General features: G+C 50.8%; 1 protein-coding gene across 1 annotated transcript in view; it reads left to right on the top strand.

The window, feature by feature from the left end:
• The window catches only part of ABCA13 (ATP binding cassette subfamily A member 13), a 233,896-nt gene extending 216,830 nt beyond the window's left edge, over positions 1–17,066 (top strand). Inside the window, exons 62-65 of the mRNA XM_077861791.1 lie at positions 3,221–3,313; positions 13,331–13,436; positions 14,634–14,771; positions 15,381–17,066. Of these exons, the coding sequence (XP_077717917.1) occupies positions 3,221–3,313; positions 13,331–13,436; positions 14,634–14,771; positions 15,381–15,476 (433 nt within the window). The 3' untranslated portion in view covers positions 15,477–17,066. The remainder of the gene's footprint in view (positions 1–3,220; positions 3,314–13,330; positions 13,437–14,633; positions 14,772–15,380) is intronic.
• The last annotated feature ends 2,898 nt before the right edge of the window (positions 17,067–19,964 follow it).

The raw sequence follows: 19,964 nt of genomic DNA, 5'->3' as shown, positions 1-19,964 counted from the left end.
TGTCTGCCTCTCCCCCTGCTCGTTCTCTCTCTCTCTCTCTATCTCAAATAAATAAGTAAATAAAATCTTAAAAAAAAACAAAAACAAACCAGAAGCGAGTCCATCCCCATCCAAAAGATGTAAAATCTTAAAAAAAAAAAAAAAAGTGAGTCCATCCAAGAATGATGGGGAGTCTTTTTGCTTGCCCGCCCGCCGAGCCCTGACCTGTACGTCCCATTATAAGCCCTGAAGTCGTCCCGCCGTTCGGCCAGAGTGCTGTTCCAGCCAGCGTGATCATCACCCCAAGGACGTGCGGCGTTTGTTTTCCACGTACACGGGCAGAGGCTACTTTCGCTGATAATCCAACCCCCGGCATTTGGTCGGGATCTCACCAAATGAGATCGTGCTGAGCGGCTGGCCCCCCGTGCTATCCCACCTGTTGTTTGGATCTTGTTCGTTTGACGGCTAATAAGAAATCAGTGGAAACTACGGAGTCATTACGGAGGTCGGTGCTTCTACGGATCCGCACACACCTCAGCTGTTTAAGGATGTGACCCAGAGATGGCTTCGGCGTCCCCCACTTTAATCACACTCGTAAAAATGGAATAAGATTGTTTTAAACTGAAACCGATTAAAGAAACAGAGGAAGACGTGGTTGCACGGGAAGATCCTTAAGGCATGTTTGGGACGTGGATAGCGTGTATTCCTCAGTCCGCGTTAAGCTGCTGTAACAAAGATCCCCGACTACAGTGACTCAGACCAGACAAGCTTCCTCTTCCGCACGGACTCTTTGTGCTGGTGGGCTGTGCCGGAGCTCAGGTCATCCAAGGCCTCGGGGTCTTCCCTCCATGCCTCTTACTCACCTGTGGGTTTGGCCCCATCTTCATGGTTGAAATTCACTTTCTGGTCCAGCTCATGGACGGTGGAAGGAACCTAAGCCGCCTGGGCAGCGAGCAGGGTACCCTCAATCTGGGCAGGCCGCGACCGAGCGCACGACTGCTTTACGTCCGTTCCCTGGTGGTACAGACCCCGCATGTTCCCACAGGTGATAGTATAACGAGGTCGAAGAAGGAAACACTTTCCACCCTTCACCTCACTTTTTCAAGTATCGTGAAAATCATACCTTTTTGTGTGTTTTTCTTTCCTAGTTTTTTCCATGTACGTGTACATTTTTTCTAACATGACTGTCACTTTATCATTGCTGTATCACTACTTTCTACATTGACTTTACAAAACCTCCTTTTCATGGCGAACACATGGATCCACTCCCATTTGTAGGAGTTTTGTATTATCCTATTGCAGGACCGATTTCTGGATTTTTACCGTTATAAGTAACTTGTCACATGCATTCATAAGTTCTGAATTTCCTAAGGTAAGTTCCTAGAAAAGAGGGAATCGTCAAATTGGGTTTTCAGAAAGTCATGCCGATTTTTCACTCCTACCGGCAGTATATGAGGGGACCCTCCGAGGATCATGGAGAAGATGCTTTAACTTTGGGGGTAATTTTTATGATCTGAGAATTCGTTGTTTTAATCTGCCCTGCAGATGAGGGGGGAAAGTGCTTTCCTGTACAACGTACAAAAGTGCACATGACAAATGCCTCTCTGGCTGGAAAATAGTTTTCTGATCACTTATTTGGTGGCTGAGCTTCTAAGCTGTTGGTATGTGGATTACCTGGGAGCAGGTCTTTGGAGTCTCTGTGTTTGCCCTTTTTCCTGGATCGCATCTGCATCGTTCTGTTTTTACGCTAACATGTATCTGCTCTTTATACTGAACGTATTAACCCTCTTGGGTTGCGTTTGTTGTAGTTTTTTTTTTTTTTAAGGTTTATTTGCTGAGTGTTGACGCGTTTATTAGAAGTTTGTAGTTTTGCCTTGTCAGCTGCCAGACATTGTCGTAGTTTGTCTGTTGCTGTCCTACTGGGCGGGACGTTCGCCTCCTCCCAGCACTTACCTGTTGGAAGCGTGACTGTCCCCTTCCATGCGGTCTTGTCTGGTTCCAACGATCTGCCTTCTAATTCCTTAGCGGGTAGCCTTCTTCAAATTATTTTAGCCTTAAACAAATGCTAATAGTTTCTGGGGCAAATTCTATTACTTTTCTTGTTTACAGTGTTTTCACCCTCTTAACTAAATAACTTTGAAGATATGCTCCATAATTTTGATTGGCATCAGACTATATCCTTATTATAATTCATGTTATTTTCCATATAATTATAATAATACTATTCTAAGCTAGGACTCTTTATTACAGATTTTATATCAAAATAATATTGCATATTAAGGCCAACTAAATCACAGTTGCAAATTATAATGTGGTTTTTATATTTTATTTTATATATTATAGTAAAATCAAATTCATATTTGTATTTTATATGAAATTCACTGATTACATTTTGTATTTATATATCCTATTATATTTTACATGTACATTTATACTAACACTATTTTATATTGCAATAATTTTCATATTACAGTAATTTTCATATTATAATAATTATAACAATGTTATAACATTATATTTTCACATTATAACATTTCATTTTCATATTATAACAGTTATAATGTTATAATTTTATAATAATTATATTTCTATAATCATTATAATTTCATAATAATTTTATAATATAGTTTTATAATAATTATATAATTTTATAATTATTTAATATAATTTCATAATAATTATAAAATATTATAACAATTTTATATAATATAAATTTTATAATAATTATAATATATAATTTAATAATTATTTATAATTTTATATATATTTATAAAATATTTTATGATTATAATTTTATAATAATTATAAAATATTATAACAATTTTCTTTTTCTAAAATATATTCACTTTTTTCTTGGAAGATCTTTTTATTGATTCAAGATTTCATTTAGGTTCATTAGTAGATCTTATTGCTTTTATTTTTTCATAAAACTTCCACATTTTCTATGAAGGTCACTTGTATCTAGTTTATATTTTTGTACTGTCACTAAAAGGTTCTGTCCTCATAACTGCTCCTCAGATACTGAAAGGCTGCTAAGTTTTCAGTTCATTGTGTCAGGGCTATCTAAATAAAACATCTGTGTAAAAAATGAGTTTTGGAGGGTTTCTTGAGGTTTGTATATTAGATATTCAAGAATATAGAAAATTCACGAATTTGCCACAGTGTTTTTGTTGACCTGTTTGGTCCAAGCCTGATGTCCGCAGGGCACAGCTCGCTCACACGCCTCTCGTCCTCCCCGCAGCATGGAGGAGTGCGAGGCTCTTTGCACGAGACTTGCCATCATGGTCAACGGCAGCTTCCGGTGCCTTGGCTCTCCCCAGCACCTGAAAAACAGGTATGTCGCATGTGTGTTACATGTATGTTGTGTGTGCATATGTATGTCCCATGCATGGTGCCTGTTGGACATATGCATGCCACATGTATGTCGTACGTGTATGCAGCGCACATATGCTGTGTGTATATACGTGTTGTGTGCATGTTGCATTGGTAGATGTATATTGTGCATACACGCGTGTTATGTGTGTACATGCATGTTGTGTATAGACTGCATGTGCCCCTGTGTTGTGTATGTGTGTCGTACGGATGTATCGTGCTCCATGTGTACATATGCTGTGTGTATGTGTATGTTGCTGGTGTTTTACGTGTACATGTATGTTGCATGTCTGTTTCTTTCTGTCGAACTGTTTACTGTGCGTCCGTGCGTGCCGTAGCTCTACCTGCTGGTGCTCTAGAGCCAGCGTGGCCCCGTCCCCTCACTGCAGAGGAAGGGAGAAGGGGGCTGAGAAGGTGAGTGTGTTTGGGACGCACGTGGAGCCCCCCAGTCCCCACCACAGTCATGCTTCTACCAGTAGGACATGCGCTCTCCTTGCGACAGTCCAGAGAGAGAGAGGACAAGAAATGTCCTCGCTGATCCAGGATGCCTTCCCCAGCGCTTGTAAACCCTGTGCCCCTCGTCCGGAGTGGATGGGGCCCTGGCACCGGCGGCCGGCGTGGGGTCACACAGGTGCTGTGGTCGTCGGTTTTATTTGGACTAATAAGGACTAAAGATTTTCCCTGTGTGTTCTCATCCTTTACATTTCTTCCCTGTTAATTGTCTTTTTATGTCTTTTTCGAGTTTTGGGGATATTCATGATTTTTATATCAATTTCTACAACCATGTTTGTGTCCCATATTGCGTTTTTTTGTAAAATTCGGTGTCATCTAAACTATTTTCACTCTTTCTGATTTCCTTTTAACTTGTTGGTTAATCTGTTGTTTCGGATACAGAATAATTCATTAATACATGTTGATAAATTGTTTTATTTCATTTATTTAGTGTTTTTGAAATTGGAATCTGCAGGCAGAGCTTTAACAGACCTATATGTTAGGTTGAAAGGTGTTTATTTCACGGGAGGAATGTTATCGGGTGCTTGATTGGCTGCACGGGGCAGTGAACATCTGTCGTGCAGTGGCTCGGAGTCGGGGCTGCCGGGACAGCCAAGGCTGCTGCCGCTTGCTGCGCAGGGTCGGCCACTTGTCAGATCAACCTGCTGGAAACTTCTCAGTTTGTACTCCGCTCATCTTTGATAAGTATCATCAAAAGAAAAATAATACTTCATACTCCCTAACCTTTATGAATGCTCACATAAAGGTTTATAGCCCGTGCCTAATTGCTCGGTGATTTATGTGTGCGCCTCGCTGCCTGCCCCAGGGCTTGGCGAGCCGCCGGGGAGCCGCGGGGGAGCCAAGGCAGCCGTCCACCAGGGTGTGGGCTGTGGGCCCCGGTCTCACCCACTTCTGGCCTCTGTTCCCGGGACGCGGCGCAGGGCGGCTTGTTAGTGACGCAGGGACTGTGGGATTACACGAAGCGAGAAGTGGCTGGTGGGCGATTCGCCAAGACACGGAACCCAACGCGTTGCAGAGCATCCTTTGTGAACTTGGTGTTTTCCTGCAAGAGCTCAGCTGATGATGGGTTTCGGTAACATGGGATGAACGGCAAGGGGCTCCTTGTGACGGGGACCCAGGAGTCCCCAGGAGTCCCTGGCCTCTGTGCCCGCTGCAGGTCCCTGGGGCTGAGGGGCTGCATGGACAGGACGGGCCCCTGAGTGTGCACGGCCCCAGGCATGCTCGTCCTGGGCTTTAAGCAGATGTGACATGCATGGCCCCGCTTCCAGCCCTGTTGTCCCCAATGCAGGCCGCAGGTTTGTCCCAGGACCCGGAGAGGTGACCCTGCAGGTCTGGGCTGTGCCTGCAGTGGGATCTGTGCATGTGTGCCTCAGTTTCCCAAACCCGCCTGGACCCCGCGGCCCCCTTGGGCCCTGTGTGTCCGTCCGCCGGGGCCACACTGCTCCTGAGGCACCATCTGAGGGCCTTGCTGCCCGTCCTGACACCCGGAGACCCAGGGGCCCCCGGGAGGACTGACCCCCAGATCCTAAACTCACTCCATTGTTAAAGTGGCTCCTGCTTCCTTCTCCAGCTCCAGACCCTGTTAGAAGTTCCCGGGGCGTCCGATGCCATAGCTGCACCTGAGTGTGCCTTGCGTCCGACTGTACAATCATATCATTTTTTATTTTTTTATTTTTTATTTTTTATTTTTTATTTTATTTATTTGTTATTTTTTATATTTTATTTTATTTATTTTTTATTTTTTATTTTATTTATTTTTCATTTTTAAATTCTTTTAAAAATTATTATTTATTTATTTATTTTTCTTTTTTCATTTTTTAGATTATTTTAATTTTTTATATTTAATTAATTAATTAATTTATTTATTTACTATGTATCATTTTTAAATTTTAAACTCCACCAGCATTGTATCTGCCCTTGGGGGGCTCACACCTGCCACTCCTCCTCCTCTGCCTTTGTCTCTCTTTCTGAGAAGGGACTTTGCCTCTTTGCCGACGTCTGTCTTCTTCCCATTTGACAATCCCAGTCCCTCCGAGACCCTCGTCCAGGGGATTTTTTTCCTGTCCTACCTTTGATCTTCTGCGCCCGTTACGAGCTAATCCATCTTAGTCACAGAATGTCGAACACCCACACGTTAGCGTGTCCGACTGAAGCATGTTCGCTTTGTGTAATAAATGTCCGAAGTACCGGTGGTTGGCACTGGTTCCGTGGCTCAAGGCTTCAGTCTTCTTGGTCCCAGAGTGGCGGCTGTAGCTCTGCCCATCACATCCTTGTTCCAGGCAACAAGCGAGAGGGAGCAGGGAGAGGGAGGACCACCTGCCCTGCCCCTGGGTTCAGTAGCCGTCTGTAAGTCCTACCTAGACACGTGCCCTCGTGCCCTGTTAGACACCCTGGCTGCTGGAAGCCTGAGAAATGTAGGATTTATCTGGGCATTTTGCCACTTAAGTCAAGTCAGGTCTCTGTGGATGAGCAAGACAAGGCAGTGGATGTTGGGTGGGTGTCTCCGATCTCTCGTTCTCCTGAGTCCTGTGCTCAGGGGAGGGTCGGTTGGACCCTATTGTGTGACTGTCCTATGATACGGGGTAAACGATACAGCTTCTGTGTGAGCCATCACTGTGCATGCGCACGGATGGATGCGTGTGCGTGGATGGATGTGTGTGTGTGTGTGCATGGACAGATGTATGTGTGCGCGCGAGTTCAGATGCATGTGTGCGTGCATGGAAGGATGTGTGTGTGTGTGCATGGACAGATGTGTGTGTGTGCGAGTTCAGGCGTGTGTGCATCCATGGAAGGATACGTGTGCACATGCATGGACAGATGTGTGTGTGCATGAGTTCAGATGCATGTGCACGTGCATGGTTGGATGTGTGTGCATGTGCAAGGACGAATGCATGTGTGCGTGCATGGAAGGATGCAGGTGCATGTGCATGGTTGGATGTGTGTGTGCGAGTTCAGATGCATGTCTGTGTACATGGACAGATTGTGTGTGTGTGTGAGTTCAAGATGCATGTGTGCGTGCGTGGAAGGATGAGTGTGTGCGCGTGGACGGATGGGACTGCACATGGACGGATGTATGTGCACAAGGACAGATGCATGTCTGCGTGCATGGAAGGATGTGTGTGTGTGCGTGGATGTGTGTATGTGCACAAGGATGGATGCATGTGTGCATGCATGGAAGGATGTGTGTGCATGTGCATGGACAGATGTGTGTGCCCATGGACGGATGTATGTGCACAAGGACAATGCATGTGTGCGTGCATGGACAGATGTGTGTGTGCACAAGGACAGATGTGTGTGTGTGTGTATGGAAGGATGTGTGTGTGCGTGCATGGACGGATGTGTGTGTGCACGAGGACAGATGTGTGTGTGTATGGAAGGATGTGTGTGTGCGTGCATGGACGGATGTGTGTGTGCACGAGGACAGATGTGTGTGCATGCATGGAAGGACGCATGTGCGTGCATGGAAGGATGTGTGCACACGGATGGATGCATGTGCGTGTGTACGGGGGGGGGGGGCGGGGGCTGGCGGCCAGGACTGCCTGGTCCGTCTCCGGGGGCACGGACCCTCCGTCCCAGGGAACCGGGGAGGCTTTCCCACATTCCGGGCCTGGCGCGGCTGGGGCGCGTCCACGAGCCACCTGGACCCCGCACCTGCGTGGGTCACCTGTTAGCTCCCCTGCCCTGTTCCCTCTGGCCCAGAAAGCCCGGGTCTCAGTGTAAGGGTCGTCCTGTTGGGGGGATACATGTCGCTTCTGCAGCCAAGAGTGTGAAGTGCACGTGGCTCGTGTCTCAGCGGGGAGGGCGGAAGGGGTGTTGATGCTGAGCACCCGTCCTCACGCTGGACATTCCAGGTGGGAGTCTGGTCGCGGGCCCAGAGGGCGGCCGCGCCCCGGCAGGTCCTCCCAAGGACACACGCGGGACGGTGGGAGACGCCAGCCATGAGACCTCGTGTTCTGGTTGGGGCCTGCATCCCGACTCCTGCGCGCTCACACGCGGGGCCTCCCGTGTGCTCTGTCCCGGGGAGTGTCCATGCGCTGGCGATAAGGGACTCTCTTCGGCTGCCCGGCCAGAGCTCTGCAGATGCTTTTGAAGATTTTTATTTTAATTCATGAGACACAGAGACGCAGGCAGAAGGAGAAGCAGGCTCCATGCAGGAGCCGGATGTGGGACTCGATCCCGGGACCCCGAGGTCACGCCCTGGGCCGGAGGCAGGTGCTCCACCGCTGAGCCACCAGGTGTCCCTCCATGTGGGTCTTTTCGTAATTTCTGTCTCTTTTGATGGCGCGCGATCCTGCTACCTTCTTCTGGTTCTTCAGTCATGATTTCGCCTAGTTCTTCGGATATATTTATAATCACTGCTTTGTTGCCTTTGTTAATCCGACATCTGGCGGCTTTCACAAGCACTTTCTGTGGCTTACAGTTTTTTTCTGGTGTGTGTCGTTCTTTCCTGTTTCCATATATGTCTCACAATTTTTTTTTATTGGAAACTGAGCATTCTGATGATGCACTGGAGCCATTCTGGGCATCGCTGGGGCTTGTCGTGGCTCTGCTTGTTGGCGGAGTTTCAGCGAGGCCTGTTGCTGCCCCCGCGGGGGATGGGCAGCCCGCATGTGCCCCGTGTCGTCGGGGTGATGCAGCTGGGGCGCGGCTTCCCGCCTCCCGTCTGGGCACAGCCAGCTGTTGCCACCGATTGCTGACTGACTGCTCTGCCGCTGTCACCAACGGCCCGGGACATGAACTGTTCCACAGCGTAATCCAATCAAATTTGGGCTTCTTGGTTTTTTTAGAATTTTCTTTCTTTACCCTAGGGAGAGGGAGGGAGGGGAGGCGCAGAGGCGGAGCGGGAGAGACTCAAACAGACCTTGTCCAGAGCACCAGCGCGGAGCGCGACCTGGGGCTGGATCTCGCGACCTGAGCCGAAACCAAGAGTCAGGCCCCCCCCCTCCCCCCCGGCTTGGGCTGCTTCGCACCGATGCTCCCCGGCCCGCGTCGGACATTGCTGTGCCCCCAGGAGGGCTCGTCCGCCCCGGTGGTTCCCCCGCGTCTGCACGTGTCCCCAGGCTCTCGCCCTCACCCAGAGCTCCGTCGCCCCGACAACCACGCCCAAGGGCCTCAGCGTCCCCTGCCCTGGCTCACGTCGGGGGGCCTCGGGGAGGACTCTGGAGGTCGCCCCCCCCCCCCCCCGCGGCCCGCTTCCCTTCCACGCCGGTCTCTGAGCCGCCGCTCTGCAGAGGGGCAGCCCCTGCAGGGGCCGAGCGCGTGCTGCCGAGGACGCAAGCCTTGAGCTTTCTGGAACTCAGCTGGGCCATCGGGAGCGGGCGGAGGGGGCAGGCGGGGAGCGGGGACGCTGCACACCTGCCAGGAAGACCGCCTCGCCCGCAGCTGGGGGGGTCCCCGTGCTCTGGAGTGGGGTTCCCGCCTCGCCGGGCGGCCCGGCAGGCGGGGAGCGGTCCCGGCCCAGACCCGCAGGGCCTCTCCGCTCGGTCGACCCCACGAGCCCTCCTGAGGCCCTGCTGTCCCGGCCGCGCGCCCAGAAGGCCGCTTCCGGAGGCTCTGAGCCGAGCCCACACGAGCGGCCCGTTCTGCGCGGAAGCGGGTGTGCGAGGCGTCTCAGGCCGCCACGCCGGAGCCCGGCCTGCTTCCCCCCACGTCGATTCACATCCCCTCCGTGCTGGCCAGTGGCCGCGCCGGCAGGACTGCGAGCCCAGGGCGGTGTTCACGCTCCCTGCTCCTGAGGCTTTGCGGCCCCGCCCCTGCCACCGCCGCACACGTTTATGGATTCAGGTGATCTCCCTTAAAAGCAAGTTTGGGTGATTTGGAGACATTACATGAGGGCAAGTGCCGTCTTTTGATGAGACTCCAAGTAGGAAGTCACTCCCGTATATCATTCGCAGACAAACCAGGGAGGTGCCGTAGGGGCCTGTGCACCTGTGCACCGGTGCATCTGTGTACCTGTGTACCTGTGAATCTGTGCATCTGTGTACCTGTGCATCTGTGTACCTGTGCACCTGTGTACCTGTGCATCTGTGCACTTGTGCATCTGTGTACCTGTGTACCTGTGAATCTGTGCATCTGTGTACCTGTGCATCTGTGTACATGTGCACCTGTGTACCTGTGCACCTGTGTACCTGTGCATCTGTGCACTTGTGCATCTGTGTACCTGTGCATCTGTGCATCTGTGTACCCGTGCACTTGTGCATCTGTGTACTGGTGCATCTGTGCATCTGTGTACCTGTGCACCTGTGCACCGGTGCATCTGTGTACCTGTGCATCTGTGTACCTGTGCACCTGTGTACCTGTGCATCTGTGCACTTGTTCATCTGTGTACCTGTGCACCTGTGCATCTGTGTACCCGTGCACTTGTGCATCTGTGTACTGGTGCATCTGTGCATCTGTGTACCTGTGCACCTGTGCACTTGTGCATCTGTGTACCTGTGCACATGTGCACCTGTGTACCTGTGCACCTGTGCATCTGTGTACCTGTGCATCTGTGCAACTGTGCATCTGTGTACTTGTGTACCTGTGCACCTGTGTACCTTTGCACCTGTGCATCTGTGTACCTGTGCACCTGTGTACCTGTGCACTTGTGTACCTGTGCATCTGTGTACCTGTGCACCTGTGCATCTGTGTACCTATTCACCTGTGCACTTGTGCATCTGTGTACCAGTGCATCTGTGCACCTGTGCACCTGGGCATCTGTGCACCTGTGTACCTGTGCATCTGTGCATCTGTGTACCTGTGCATCTGTGCATCTGTGCACCTGTGTACCTGTGCACCTGTGCATCTGTGTACCTGTGTACTTGTGCATCTGTGTACCTGTGCATCTGTGCACCTGTGCATCTGTGTACTTCTGTACCTGTGCACCTGTGCACCTGGGTACCTTTGCACCTGTGCATCTGTGTACCTGTGCACCTCTGCATCTGTGCACCTGTGTACCTGTGCATCTGTGTACCTGTGCACCTGTGCACCTATGTACCTGTGCATCTGTGCACCTGTGCATCTGTGTACTTGTGTACCTCTGCACCTGTGCACCTGTGTACCTGTGCACCTGTGCATCTGTGTACCTGTGCACCTGTGCATCTATGTACTTGTGTACCTGTGCACCTGTGCATCTGTGTACCTGTGCACTTGTGCATCTGTGTACCTGTGCATCTGTGCACCTGTGCATCTGTGTACTTGTGTACCTTTGCACCTGTGCATCTGTGTACCTGTGCACCTGTGCACCTGTGTACCTGTTCATCTGTGTACCTGTGCACCTGTGTACCTGTGCATCTGTGTACCTGTGCACCTGTGTACCTGTTCATCTGTATACCTGTGCATCTGCGTACCTGTGTACCTGTGCACCTGGGTACCTCCTCCTGTACTTAGGTACACAGGTGCACACAACCCATGGCGCTGGCTGGCCCCGTTGGTGTGAGCTCTTTGACAGATCATCTTGGCTTTGATCTGTGGTCGGAGGGACCCAGGGTGATACTAGGACATAGTTACCGCCCGATACTTGAGCCGTGGGAGCCGTAGGAAGACCCCGCCTGAGTGCCCGCTGCCCCGCTTGGGCACTGGGTCAGTCTGGCGCTGCCCCCGGGTTACCCACAGCGCCCCCGAGTAGCTTTCTCAGGAATTCACTCGCCTGGTGCCTGCTGACCGTGGAGTTGTGGGGAGGCGACCCTGGTGCCTGCCACCACCTGCTGTCCGGGGGCGAGTCCCAGCCGCACCTGGGCAGACACCTTGCGCAGGAGCTGCCTTCCCCGAAAGTCTTCCCGGCAGCGCCCTCCGAGCCGTTGTGTTCCTGGTCTCCGCACAGTTAAAGGCTGAGCCGTGGGTCCGCCTGGCAGACGGGGCTCCGGGGGCTCCGTGCGGGGCAGCTCGAGTCCTGTTCCCCAGGCCCCACGGGGCTCCTGGCCGTGCTCTGCGGGTGGCCGGGTGGGGTCCGGCTCTGAGGCCACCGCGTTGCTGGGGTGGCGACCCCTTCAGCTGCCCGGTCCTCGCGGGGAGGGCTGCTCGGCTGCGGCCGGAGCCCCCGGGACACGTGGCGGGAGCCACCCGGTGGCTGGAAGCCTCGGACCCTCCTGGTACTGTCGTCTGGGTGGCCACACGCCCACCACCCACTTGCTGCCCTAATCAGGCGTCGGATCTCTTCCTTTAGGAAAATGTACCACTTCACGGGGTTTTAGATTTTTTTAAAGGTTTTTACCTATTTTTTCGAGAGCGTGGACATGTGGCGCTGCTGACCACCGTCCGTCCGCGGCGCATCCCCGGGCGGCCCTCCGGGACTCTAACCCGCAGCTCAGGGGACGCACCACGGGGCCGTTACTGCCGCCTTCTCGTGTGGCTCACCTTTCAGCTTGAGTGCCCGTGGGCCCCTCAGCCGGCAGGACGGGAGGGTTGGGGCCCCGCTCCGTGTCGGGCGCCTGGAGTCAGGCAACAGCAGGACGACGACCTGGGGGACTTGTCACGCAGCCACATCACATGCACCGGAACAGTGATTTGACCGTAAGCGTGTGAGACGCTCAAGTAACGCAGCTGCTTGGCAAGGCCTGGGCCCCCCGGTCGCCCAGCTCGTAGTCCCCAGGTCAGCTACTTGGTGCCGACAGGTGGGCGAACAGATCCACAGAAACCGTCCTCATGTGTTCATGTTTTTTTTTTTTTTTTAAAGATTTAATTTATTTATTTTAAGTGGGGGAGGGGCAGAGGGAGAAGCAGATGCCCCGCTGAGCCAGGAGCCCACGTGGGGCTCGACCCCAGGACTCCGGGGTCGTGACCTGAGCTGCGAGGCGCACAGACGCTTCACCACTGAGCCACCAGGCCCCGGATTCCTGTTTCTATTCTCATGGGTCTTCACGGAGATGCTGTTAGGTGTGCAGGTGCCCAGGATGGGCGGCGATACCGTGACACCGCTTCTGGAAGCCCCATCCCTCCTCGCAGTGACTCTATGAGGTCGCTGTGCGGTGTGGGTACGACCCTGCACAGCCGCCGGGTCCCGGGAGCTACCGTGCACGGCTCCGCGTGTCGCAGGCCAACCCTGGGTCAGGGTGCCGTTGGCAGAGTTGCCTTACGTGGAGAAGCAGCGAGCGCCCGGTCCGGTCCCTGCCACCCGACCCTGCCCTGCCGGGTCATCACGGACGGGGAAGCAGCAGGCGTGGGCAGGGGGCGCTCCGGCCCGGCTCCGACTCCAACTTCTCTCGAACTCAGCACCTGCTTTGCTTTCATCTTCTCCCTTGTACCGGATGGAGAGCGATTCCAGGATTTGCTGACCACGTAGGTCCATCGGCACCTGTGTCCGCGGATGACGGAAACCCCCTCACCGAGTTAGGATCCTCTTCTGAGTCTTAGATTTTTGAAAATCCAGACTCTCCCGTCGATTTGGGATCGTTATTTTCTTTTGCTGTATCCGTGAAAATGGACTTAGAATTTACCCCTCTTGGGTACAAATAGTCCTAACCGTGTTTTGGTTTCATTTAACTTCCAGGTTCGGTGACGGTTATACGGTCAGGATCTGGCTGTGTCAGGAAACACACGCACACAGTGCGATTTCGGACTGCCTGAAGCTGCACTTCCCTGGGATCCAGTTTAAGGTAGACCGGGGTTCCGTATTCACTTCCTTATGGGGAAATCGGGTCAGCGCCTTTGTCCTTTCCTGTGTTCTGCCCCGTGCTGTTACGAGGTGCTGCCTGTCCTGGGCCTGATTGCGAAGCACAGGCCGCACGTCCCCGCGGCCCAGAATAGCATGGACAGCAGATACGCTTGGCCACTCGGAAGGACGGTGCGCCTGTCTGAGCGCTCTGTGGGTGCCCCAGAGTGGACCATGGGTACACTCCGGGGGCACAGCCCCATTGCATGGCCTGTTCTGTTCAGGAAAGAAGATCGCAAAAGGCAGTGTCTTCCAGGCATTTGCTGTAGGGCTTACAGACTTGGAGGCTCCCGCGTTATCTCACGCTGTGCTCGGCTGTGCTCGGCATCGCGTGCTCGGCATCATAGTCCTCTGCTGACCCCAGGCAGAGCGCGATCCCTGACGTAGCAGCATCTCCATCAGCGGGGAGCTGGTTACACCTACGGTACCTCGAGCCCCAACCTACTGAACTCAGCTCTGCGTTTAAGGAGGTGACCCGGTGATTCCCAGCGTGCTAACATTTTAGAAGCACCAGCTACGGTATCTTGGATAACTACGTGATTGCAGTTTTCCATAAATAGGTTCTCACGTTTGAAGCAGCTCTCACCTGTCCATTCCCGCAAGAGCTGCTGAGTAAAAGCCATCGATGAGCAGCAGCTGTACGAGGCCAGGCGGGCGTGCTCAGGCTCTCCTCTAAACGGTCCAATAGCGGACTTGCTGTTCTCCCCCTTTGTACATATGAAAACGAGGGTTGGAACGTTTCTTCTCTTCCCAGGGGTGAGGACAGCGGGAGCTCTGCTCCAGACCCAGGGCGTTCAGGTGCCCTGGCATTCCCTTGCTCCACGACAACTTCCTCCTTCTCAGTAGGCAAGGCACCTTCCTACCCCCGGGACGGCTTCCCCACACCTGGGGCAGGGCAGGGGTGGGGGGCATGCCAGGGGGCAAAGCGGTAGCCCAGCCTTGAGGAGGACCCCTTGCCAACTGTGCCGTCGTCCGTACGCATGGACTGGAGACTCTCAGAGCTGTCCTGCCATCCGCCGCCCTTTAGGTGTGTGGTTTGAAAAGGATGACAATGCATTTATCACTTAAAAGCTGCAGGATCCGTTCTGCTCAACAGTTGCTAATCACGTGAGACGATTTACAAGTTGTTTTTGGCTTTCAGGGGCAGCACCTTAACTTACTGGAATATCATTTGCCAAAACAATGGGAGTGCTTAGCGGATCTGTTCCAAGTCCTAGAGAACCAGAAGACCTTCCTGAATATCAAACATTACTCCATTAGCCAGACCACTTTGGAACAGGTATGGTCCCCCCGAATACTTCGGCAGGTTGCATTTTGGCGTGTTCTCGAGGCCTCCCCCAGCTGATCTCAAAACTAGCCAGATTGCTTCGTGAGGCCTTTCGTTCTTTAAATTAAATGCTCATTTTACAAAATAGGGTGGTGGGTGTTAGCAGGTGTGTCTGTGGTCAGCTCTCTGTTCAAGGTGCATGTTCAGGAGGGCTCCCATCTGTCCACGGTTACACTGGGCATTCACGCCCCACCAACCTGCCCCTATCTGTTTGCTCCCCCTGCCCTAAGTGTCTAAGGGGACTCTGCCCCTTGGCTGAGCCATCGCTGACCTTGGGAAGCAAAGTGCTTGGTTTACCGAGTTCCAGAAGGGAGAATGAAATCCCACCTGCGTCCTAAAGCCCCAGAATTTCCAGGTGCTTTCATGATTGTCCTCAAATGGATCTGTGTCCTCAAAGGATCTACCTGCTTATGGTGGTTTCCAAGGCGGTGGTATGAGCGACAGCTTTATGGTTTTTGGGAAAAGTTGGGCGGTGCTTTGAGATGACTCTTCTTACTATAGTGGAGAAGAGAAGGTCTGGTGTCCGTAGAGGTTCACAGTGATTTCTGTCATTTCATTCAGGTATTTATTAAGTTTGCTACTGAGCAACGGGAACCTTCACAGTCTACTCCGGCTACACCCCCTGACTCCTACCAGCCACATCGCCTGCCTATCTAAGCACCGAGGGCACGTGTCTAAGAGGAGTGATACCCTCTTTGGTTACAATTCATCCTCAAAGATCAGAAGAGCCTGGGCACCACGCAGATGCTGGGAGTCCGCTCCAAGCAGTCGAATCCACCCTCTCCTTCCTTTCCTCTTGAAACTCTCGGTTAACTAATAACCTGCAAGCTAGAAGATGGTTTTCTGTAGATTTTTGGGGTGTTCCTCCCACATGGCTAATCCCTTTGTCAAGCCAGGGAGGAGCCGGCTTCTTTGTGACGGGGGGGGGGGGGGGGGGCCTGAGTCACCCCAGAGTCCAAACCGAGACATGTTGGAGCTGTCAGACACATTTCATTGTGCTTTTAAGGAAACTGAGGCAGCCAAGGCTGGTAACTTTCCTAACCTATCTGTTTAGGAAATACTACCTCCGACTGTCTTCTGTTTCTGTCCCCTTTCACTAGATACGCTTACGTGTGTTTAAATAAAAGGTCAAGGATTGAAACACACATTCTTTGTAATATTGGGTATTATATGGCATGACATGTAAAAATAGCCAGTTTTTTCATACAAAAGATTTTTTTAAAAAATCAGAATTATGGAGATTTTAATGACTGCTGTAGCAAAATTAAGTAAATCGAACCAGGTATGTCACTTATACAAGTTTTACCCAAAATTCACAGATTTTTAAATACGGGAGTTATGGAAAGAAATATAACATGGGTGTGTTTTACTTTTTTCTGGGTTTCTCAGTGTTCTTACTGCCTCCTGGCATTCTGAGGCACATTCTAGTTTCAAAACCAATGATGTAAACTAGTTACTTCTAATTTTACCAGCAAAATCAGTACAATGTGTAGTAAGTAAACATAAATCTTCAAACACTTAAAAATTTTCTGACAGTGATGCCAGCCTTAGAATTATTGTGCTAGTATTTTCAGATATAAAGCGCTGTGATGTGGCTGCAAAGGGCCGTGGGCCCTTGACATTCTGCACCTGACGGCAAAATGCAATATGATAAATGATAAAATCATTTTAAATGATAAAAAGTCCTTTTGTCCACCACTGAAAATCATTTCTAGCCAGATGTTTCTGAGCTTTGAGATATTCCTCAACCTCCTTTGAATATCATTTTCCTCAAATTTCAGCGGAGGGGTGCGTCAATTTAAAAATTTGATCTTAAAAAAAATAAATAAAATAAAATAAAATTTGATCTTATCCAGTTAAATTTTTGAGTCATAGTAGCTCATGGCCAAAAAGTTTCCAGCCACAGGATTTCACCGAAATCTCTCTTTTCTGATACCATTCAATACTAAACATATTTTTAACTTGTCAGGCTTCAGCTGGTCACGGAGAGTATTGCTGAATGATTTCGATTCACAGGAATCCCATGAATTATGCTTCCTTAAAGTTTAGGGTTTAGGATTTCTTACAGCTGAGGGTTTAGGATTCCCCTCTTGATTCTGACATGGTCTCACTGTCTAATGGAAGATGTAATCCTTTGTTATGATTGTTGCTGAATCCATCCATAAAACCCCTGCAACACAGGAATGTGTTTATACTGCTTTATAAATAAGAGCATAAATAAATGAGACGTGCTTTGATTGAACCTGATTTTTGGAGCGAACTTGGCGTATTTCCTTGCATTGTCAGGGGTCCCCGTTAGCCGATCGGGGAGGAAATGTACCTACTCAAGAGCTTTTAAAGCTTGAAAAGGTCACCGTTTGATTGAGCTTCAGGCCGCGATGTTCTGCTCTTAGGGATTCTTTTCTACTCTTGGAGCTGCTTTATTCTTGAAGGTTCTGCTTCCAGGTAGACCTTCGAACAATAAACAGGAAGAAAAAAGAAACTCACTGTGTGAAAACGCCCCAGACGACTGGACAGGAAAGGTCAAATCTTATGTTGGTGTTGAAAATGTCATTGCATTCATAAGTCATGCAGATGTTTTACGCCTTTGGAGTTAAACATTTGCCTTAAGACCTTTGGGCTTATGGTCACACAACTGAGACTGTTAAACAAACTGCCTTCTTTTGAGAGCTTTTGGAGGAGAGTCCTGCCTAAGGCAGAGATCGCCGTGATTATCCCGGTTCCAGCAACCCAGCTTTTATCGCATGGCTTATCTTTACCCGAATATTTAAACAGAGGGTGTATTAAAGCCTCGTGCACAATCAGGATTGGAAAAAGCAAACAAGAAGTGTATTTTTAGAAGAGTAAACAGTGGGGGGCCTAAGGTTACAGGGGGCTCGGCTCAGCGGATGTTGAACGGGGAAACACGCAACACGATGGCTCTCAAACCCTTTGGGAAGTGTACTCCCTCCCCCGCCCTCCCCTGCTACTTGGTGTTTATACACGGCGACGACAATGACGGGACTACTTTAGCTGCATCACAGAGTTCCACGCCCCCTCCTCCCCCACCGAATACGGGATGCAGACATTTAACCTGTTCAGACTGGTTTGGGCATGTTTTCGTCCGGCTTTGCTGTGGGATGTTGGGGTGTTTCAGCTCGATGATGTAGGCTGGTGGTGCCTGACAACCCAGTTTCTCATACTCCAGTGATTCAAAGCCACACACACACACACACACACGCGTGCGCATTGTTTCAATTCATACTATTGAGCCCATCGTATGTGCATAAATAGATGGTGGGTATGGCAAACATGAGGGTGGTACCTGGCAGGTAAAGGACCCAGAGTCTGTGTGTCCTTGGGAAGCAGGGGGTTACGTGGGGAGGACTGGACGAGACCTTCAGGTAACAGGCACCGCTTGCTGTGGGGCCTCGGCGGGGTTCCTTCTAAGCAAGGATGTAGGATCCAGCCTCGTGAAAGGGTTACCCCCTGGGGCGTGAGGAAGCCCTTGGAGGGGAGGGAATGTCGGAGGGAATCCACAATATTCAATATTCAGGCGGTGGACATTTGCCTGTTCGTTTGGTGGAGGCTGATACAGCAGTTCCATAGACCCCAAAACCCCAGTCAACCATCTTTACAGTCTCCCTTATGTTCCAAAGTGGCTGCTCGAGCACCAGTTATCACAATATTTTCAAAGCAGAAAAACACAACAAAACAAAACAAAAACATGACTGTGTTGTGCCCAAGATTGCGAATCCAAGAAACCACCAAGGAGCCGACACCGATGCAAGTACACGAGGGTTTATTTACAAGCCTGAGCTTGGGTCCAAGTGGACCCGATAGAGCAGAGCCGGGACTTGGACCCCGAAGTGGGTTACAGCTGGGTTTTTTATGGGCTGGTCTAGGGGACCTTCAGAAGGGGTGGAGGAATTTTTCCATTCAGATATGGCTGAAAGGGTGGGGGAGTTTCTTAAGATCTGATATGGGATTCTCTGCCGAGGGCAATTCTGAGCTTTATTGTCTTTCCATATGGGATTTCCTGCCTAGGACATTCTGCAGTTTTTCCTGTAAAGCTCAGCTCTTATTCCCAGGGGCCTAAGATGGCTGTACTTTTGCTAATACTAAACTTGAGGTGGAATGGCCTTAATTTTTCTCGGCCTCCACAACTGGATTAAGCCGGGGGTGGGGGGCGGGGGGACGCCATTTAAAGATGCTTAACCCACGTAGTCAGGCTTCGAGGACGTCACAGTGCAGTTTTAACGGAGTCCCTAAAGTGACACGAGAGTTCTGATTCTATGCAAGAACGAAATGGATACTGGATGGACGGCCAGCGGCCTCTACTCCAGGATCACAGAACAGGTTGTGTGCCATTTGCATGAGGATAGAGTAAAATCAGTTTGGGGCATGTCGAGGCAAACAATGGGACTGTCTTTGAGAAGTCTGAGCTCTAAAGATCGTTTCTACTCCCAGAATTGAAGCGACGTGTGGACTCACAGGCCCAGTGCCATCCGTGTGTCTAGAGACGTCACGCTTAATGCAGTAGCCGAGGGGGAGAAAGAGGTTTATGGCTATTTTCTGTTTGGAGTCAATAAGTAGCCCTGTCACTTACTCGTAAGGGGGAATTCCTTTAAGAGTCTTAATAGATCCTTTTTTTTTCCTTGCCGGAAAGGGCTTCAGATTGCTGAAAGAAGTCAGAACCGTTTCTTCTCACTTACTTGCTTTTGCTTGTCATCGTAAAAGAAGCGCTTCGCTCCCTTATCAGCGAATCCATCACATTTTTCTTTACATGTGAGCGTTTTGTGGAAAAATGGGGCCCACAGAGGGACACGTACATCTCAAACCTGGCAGGCGTCCTCGCTTAAAAGACTCATCTGGACATATCAGGAGCGTATCTTTCTTTTAAACAGAAGGGGATGGGGCGCCTGGGTGACCCCGTCGGTGACGTACCTGCCTTCGGCTCAGGTCATGATCTCAGGGTCCTGGGATCGAGTCCCGCATCGGGCTCCCTGCTCGGCGGGGCGTCTGCTTCGCTCCCTGCGCCCCTGCTCTTGCTCGCTCTCTGTCAAATAAATAAATAAAATCTTTAAAAAAAAATACAGAAATGGAAGGGAGGGCTGTGAACGCCGCATTTGCCGCAGCACTTACTTCTGGTGCACACGGCTTTGC

This window comes from Canis aureus, chromosome 21, assembly GCF_053574225.1.
Source record: "Canis aureus isolate CA01 chromosome 21, VMU_Caureus_v.1.0, whole genome shotgun sequence".
Lineage (NCBI taxonomy): Eukaryota > Metazoa > Chordata > Mammalia > Carnivora > Canidae > Canis > Canis aureus.
Note: the sequence above shows the minus strand (reverse complement) of the source record. Positions and strands in the feature narration are given on the sequence as shown.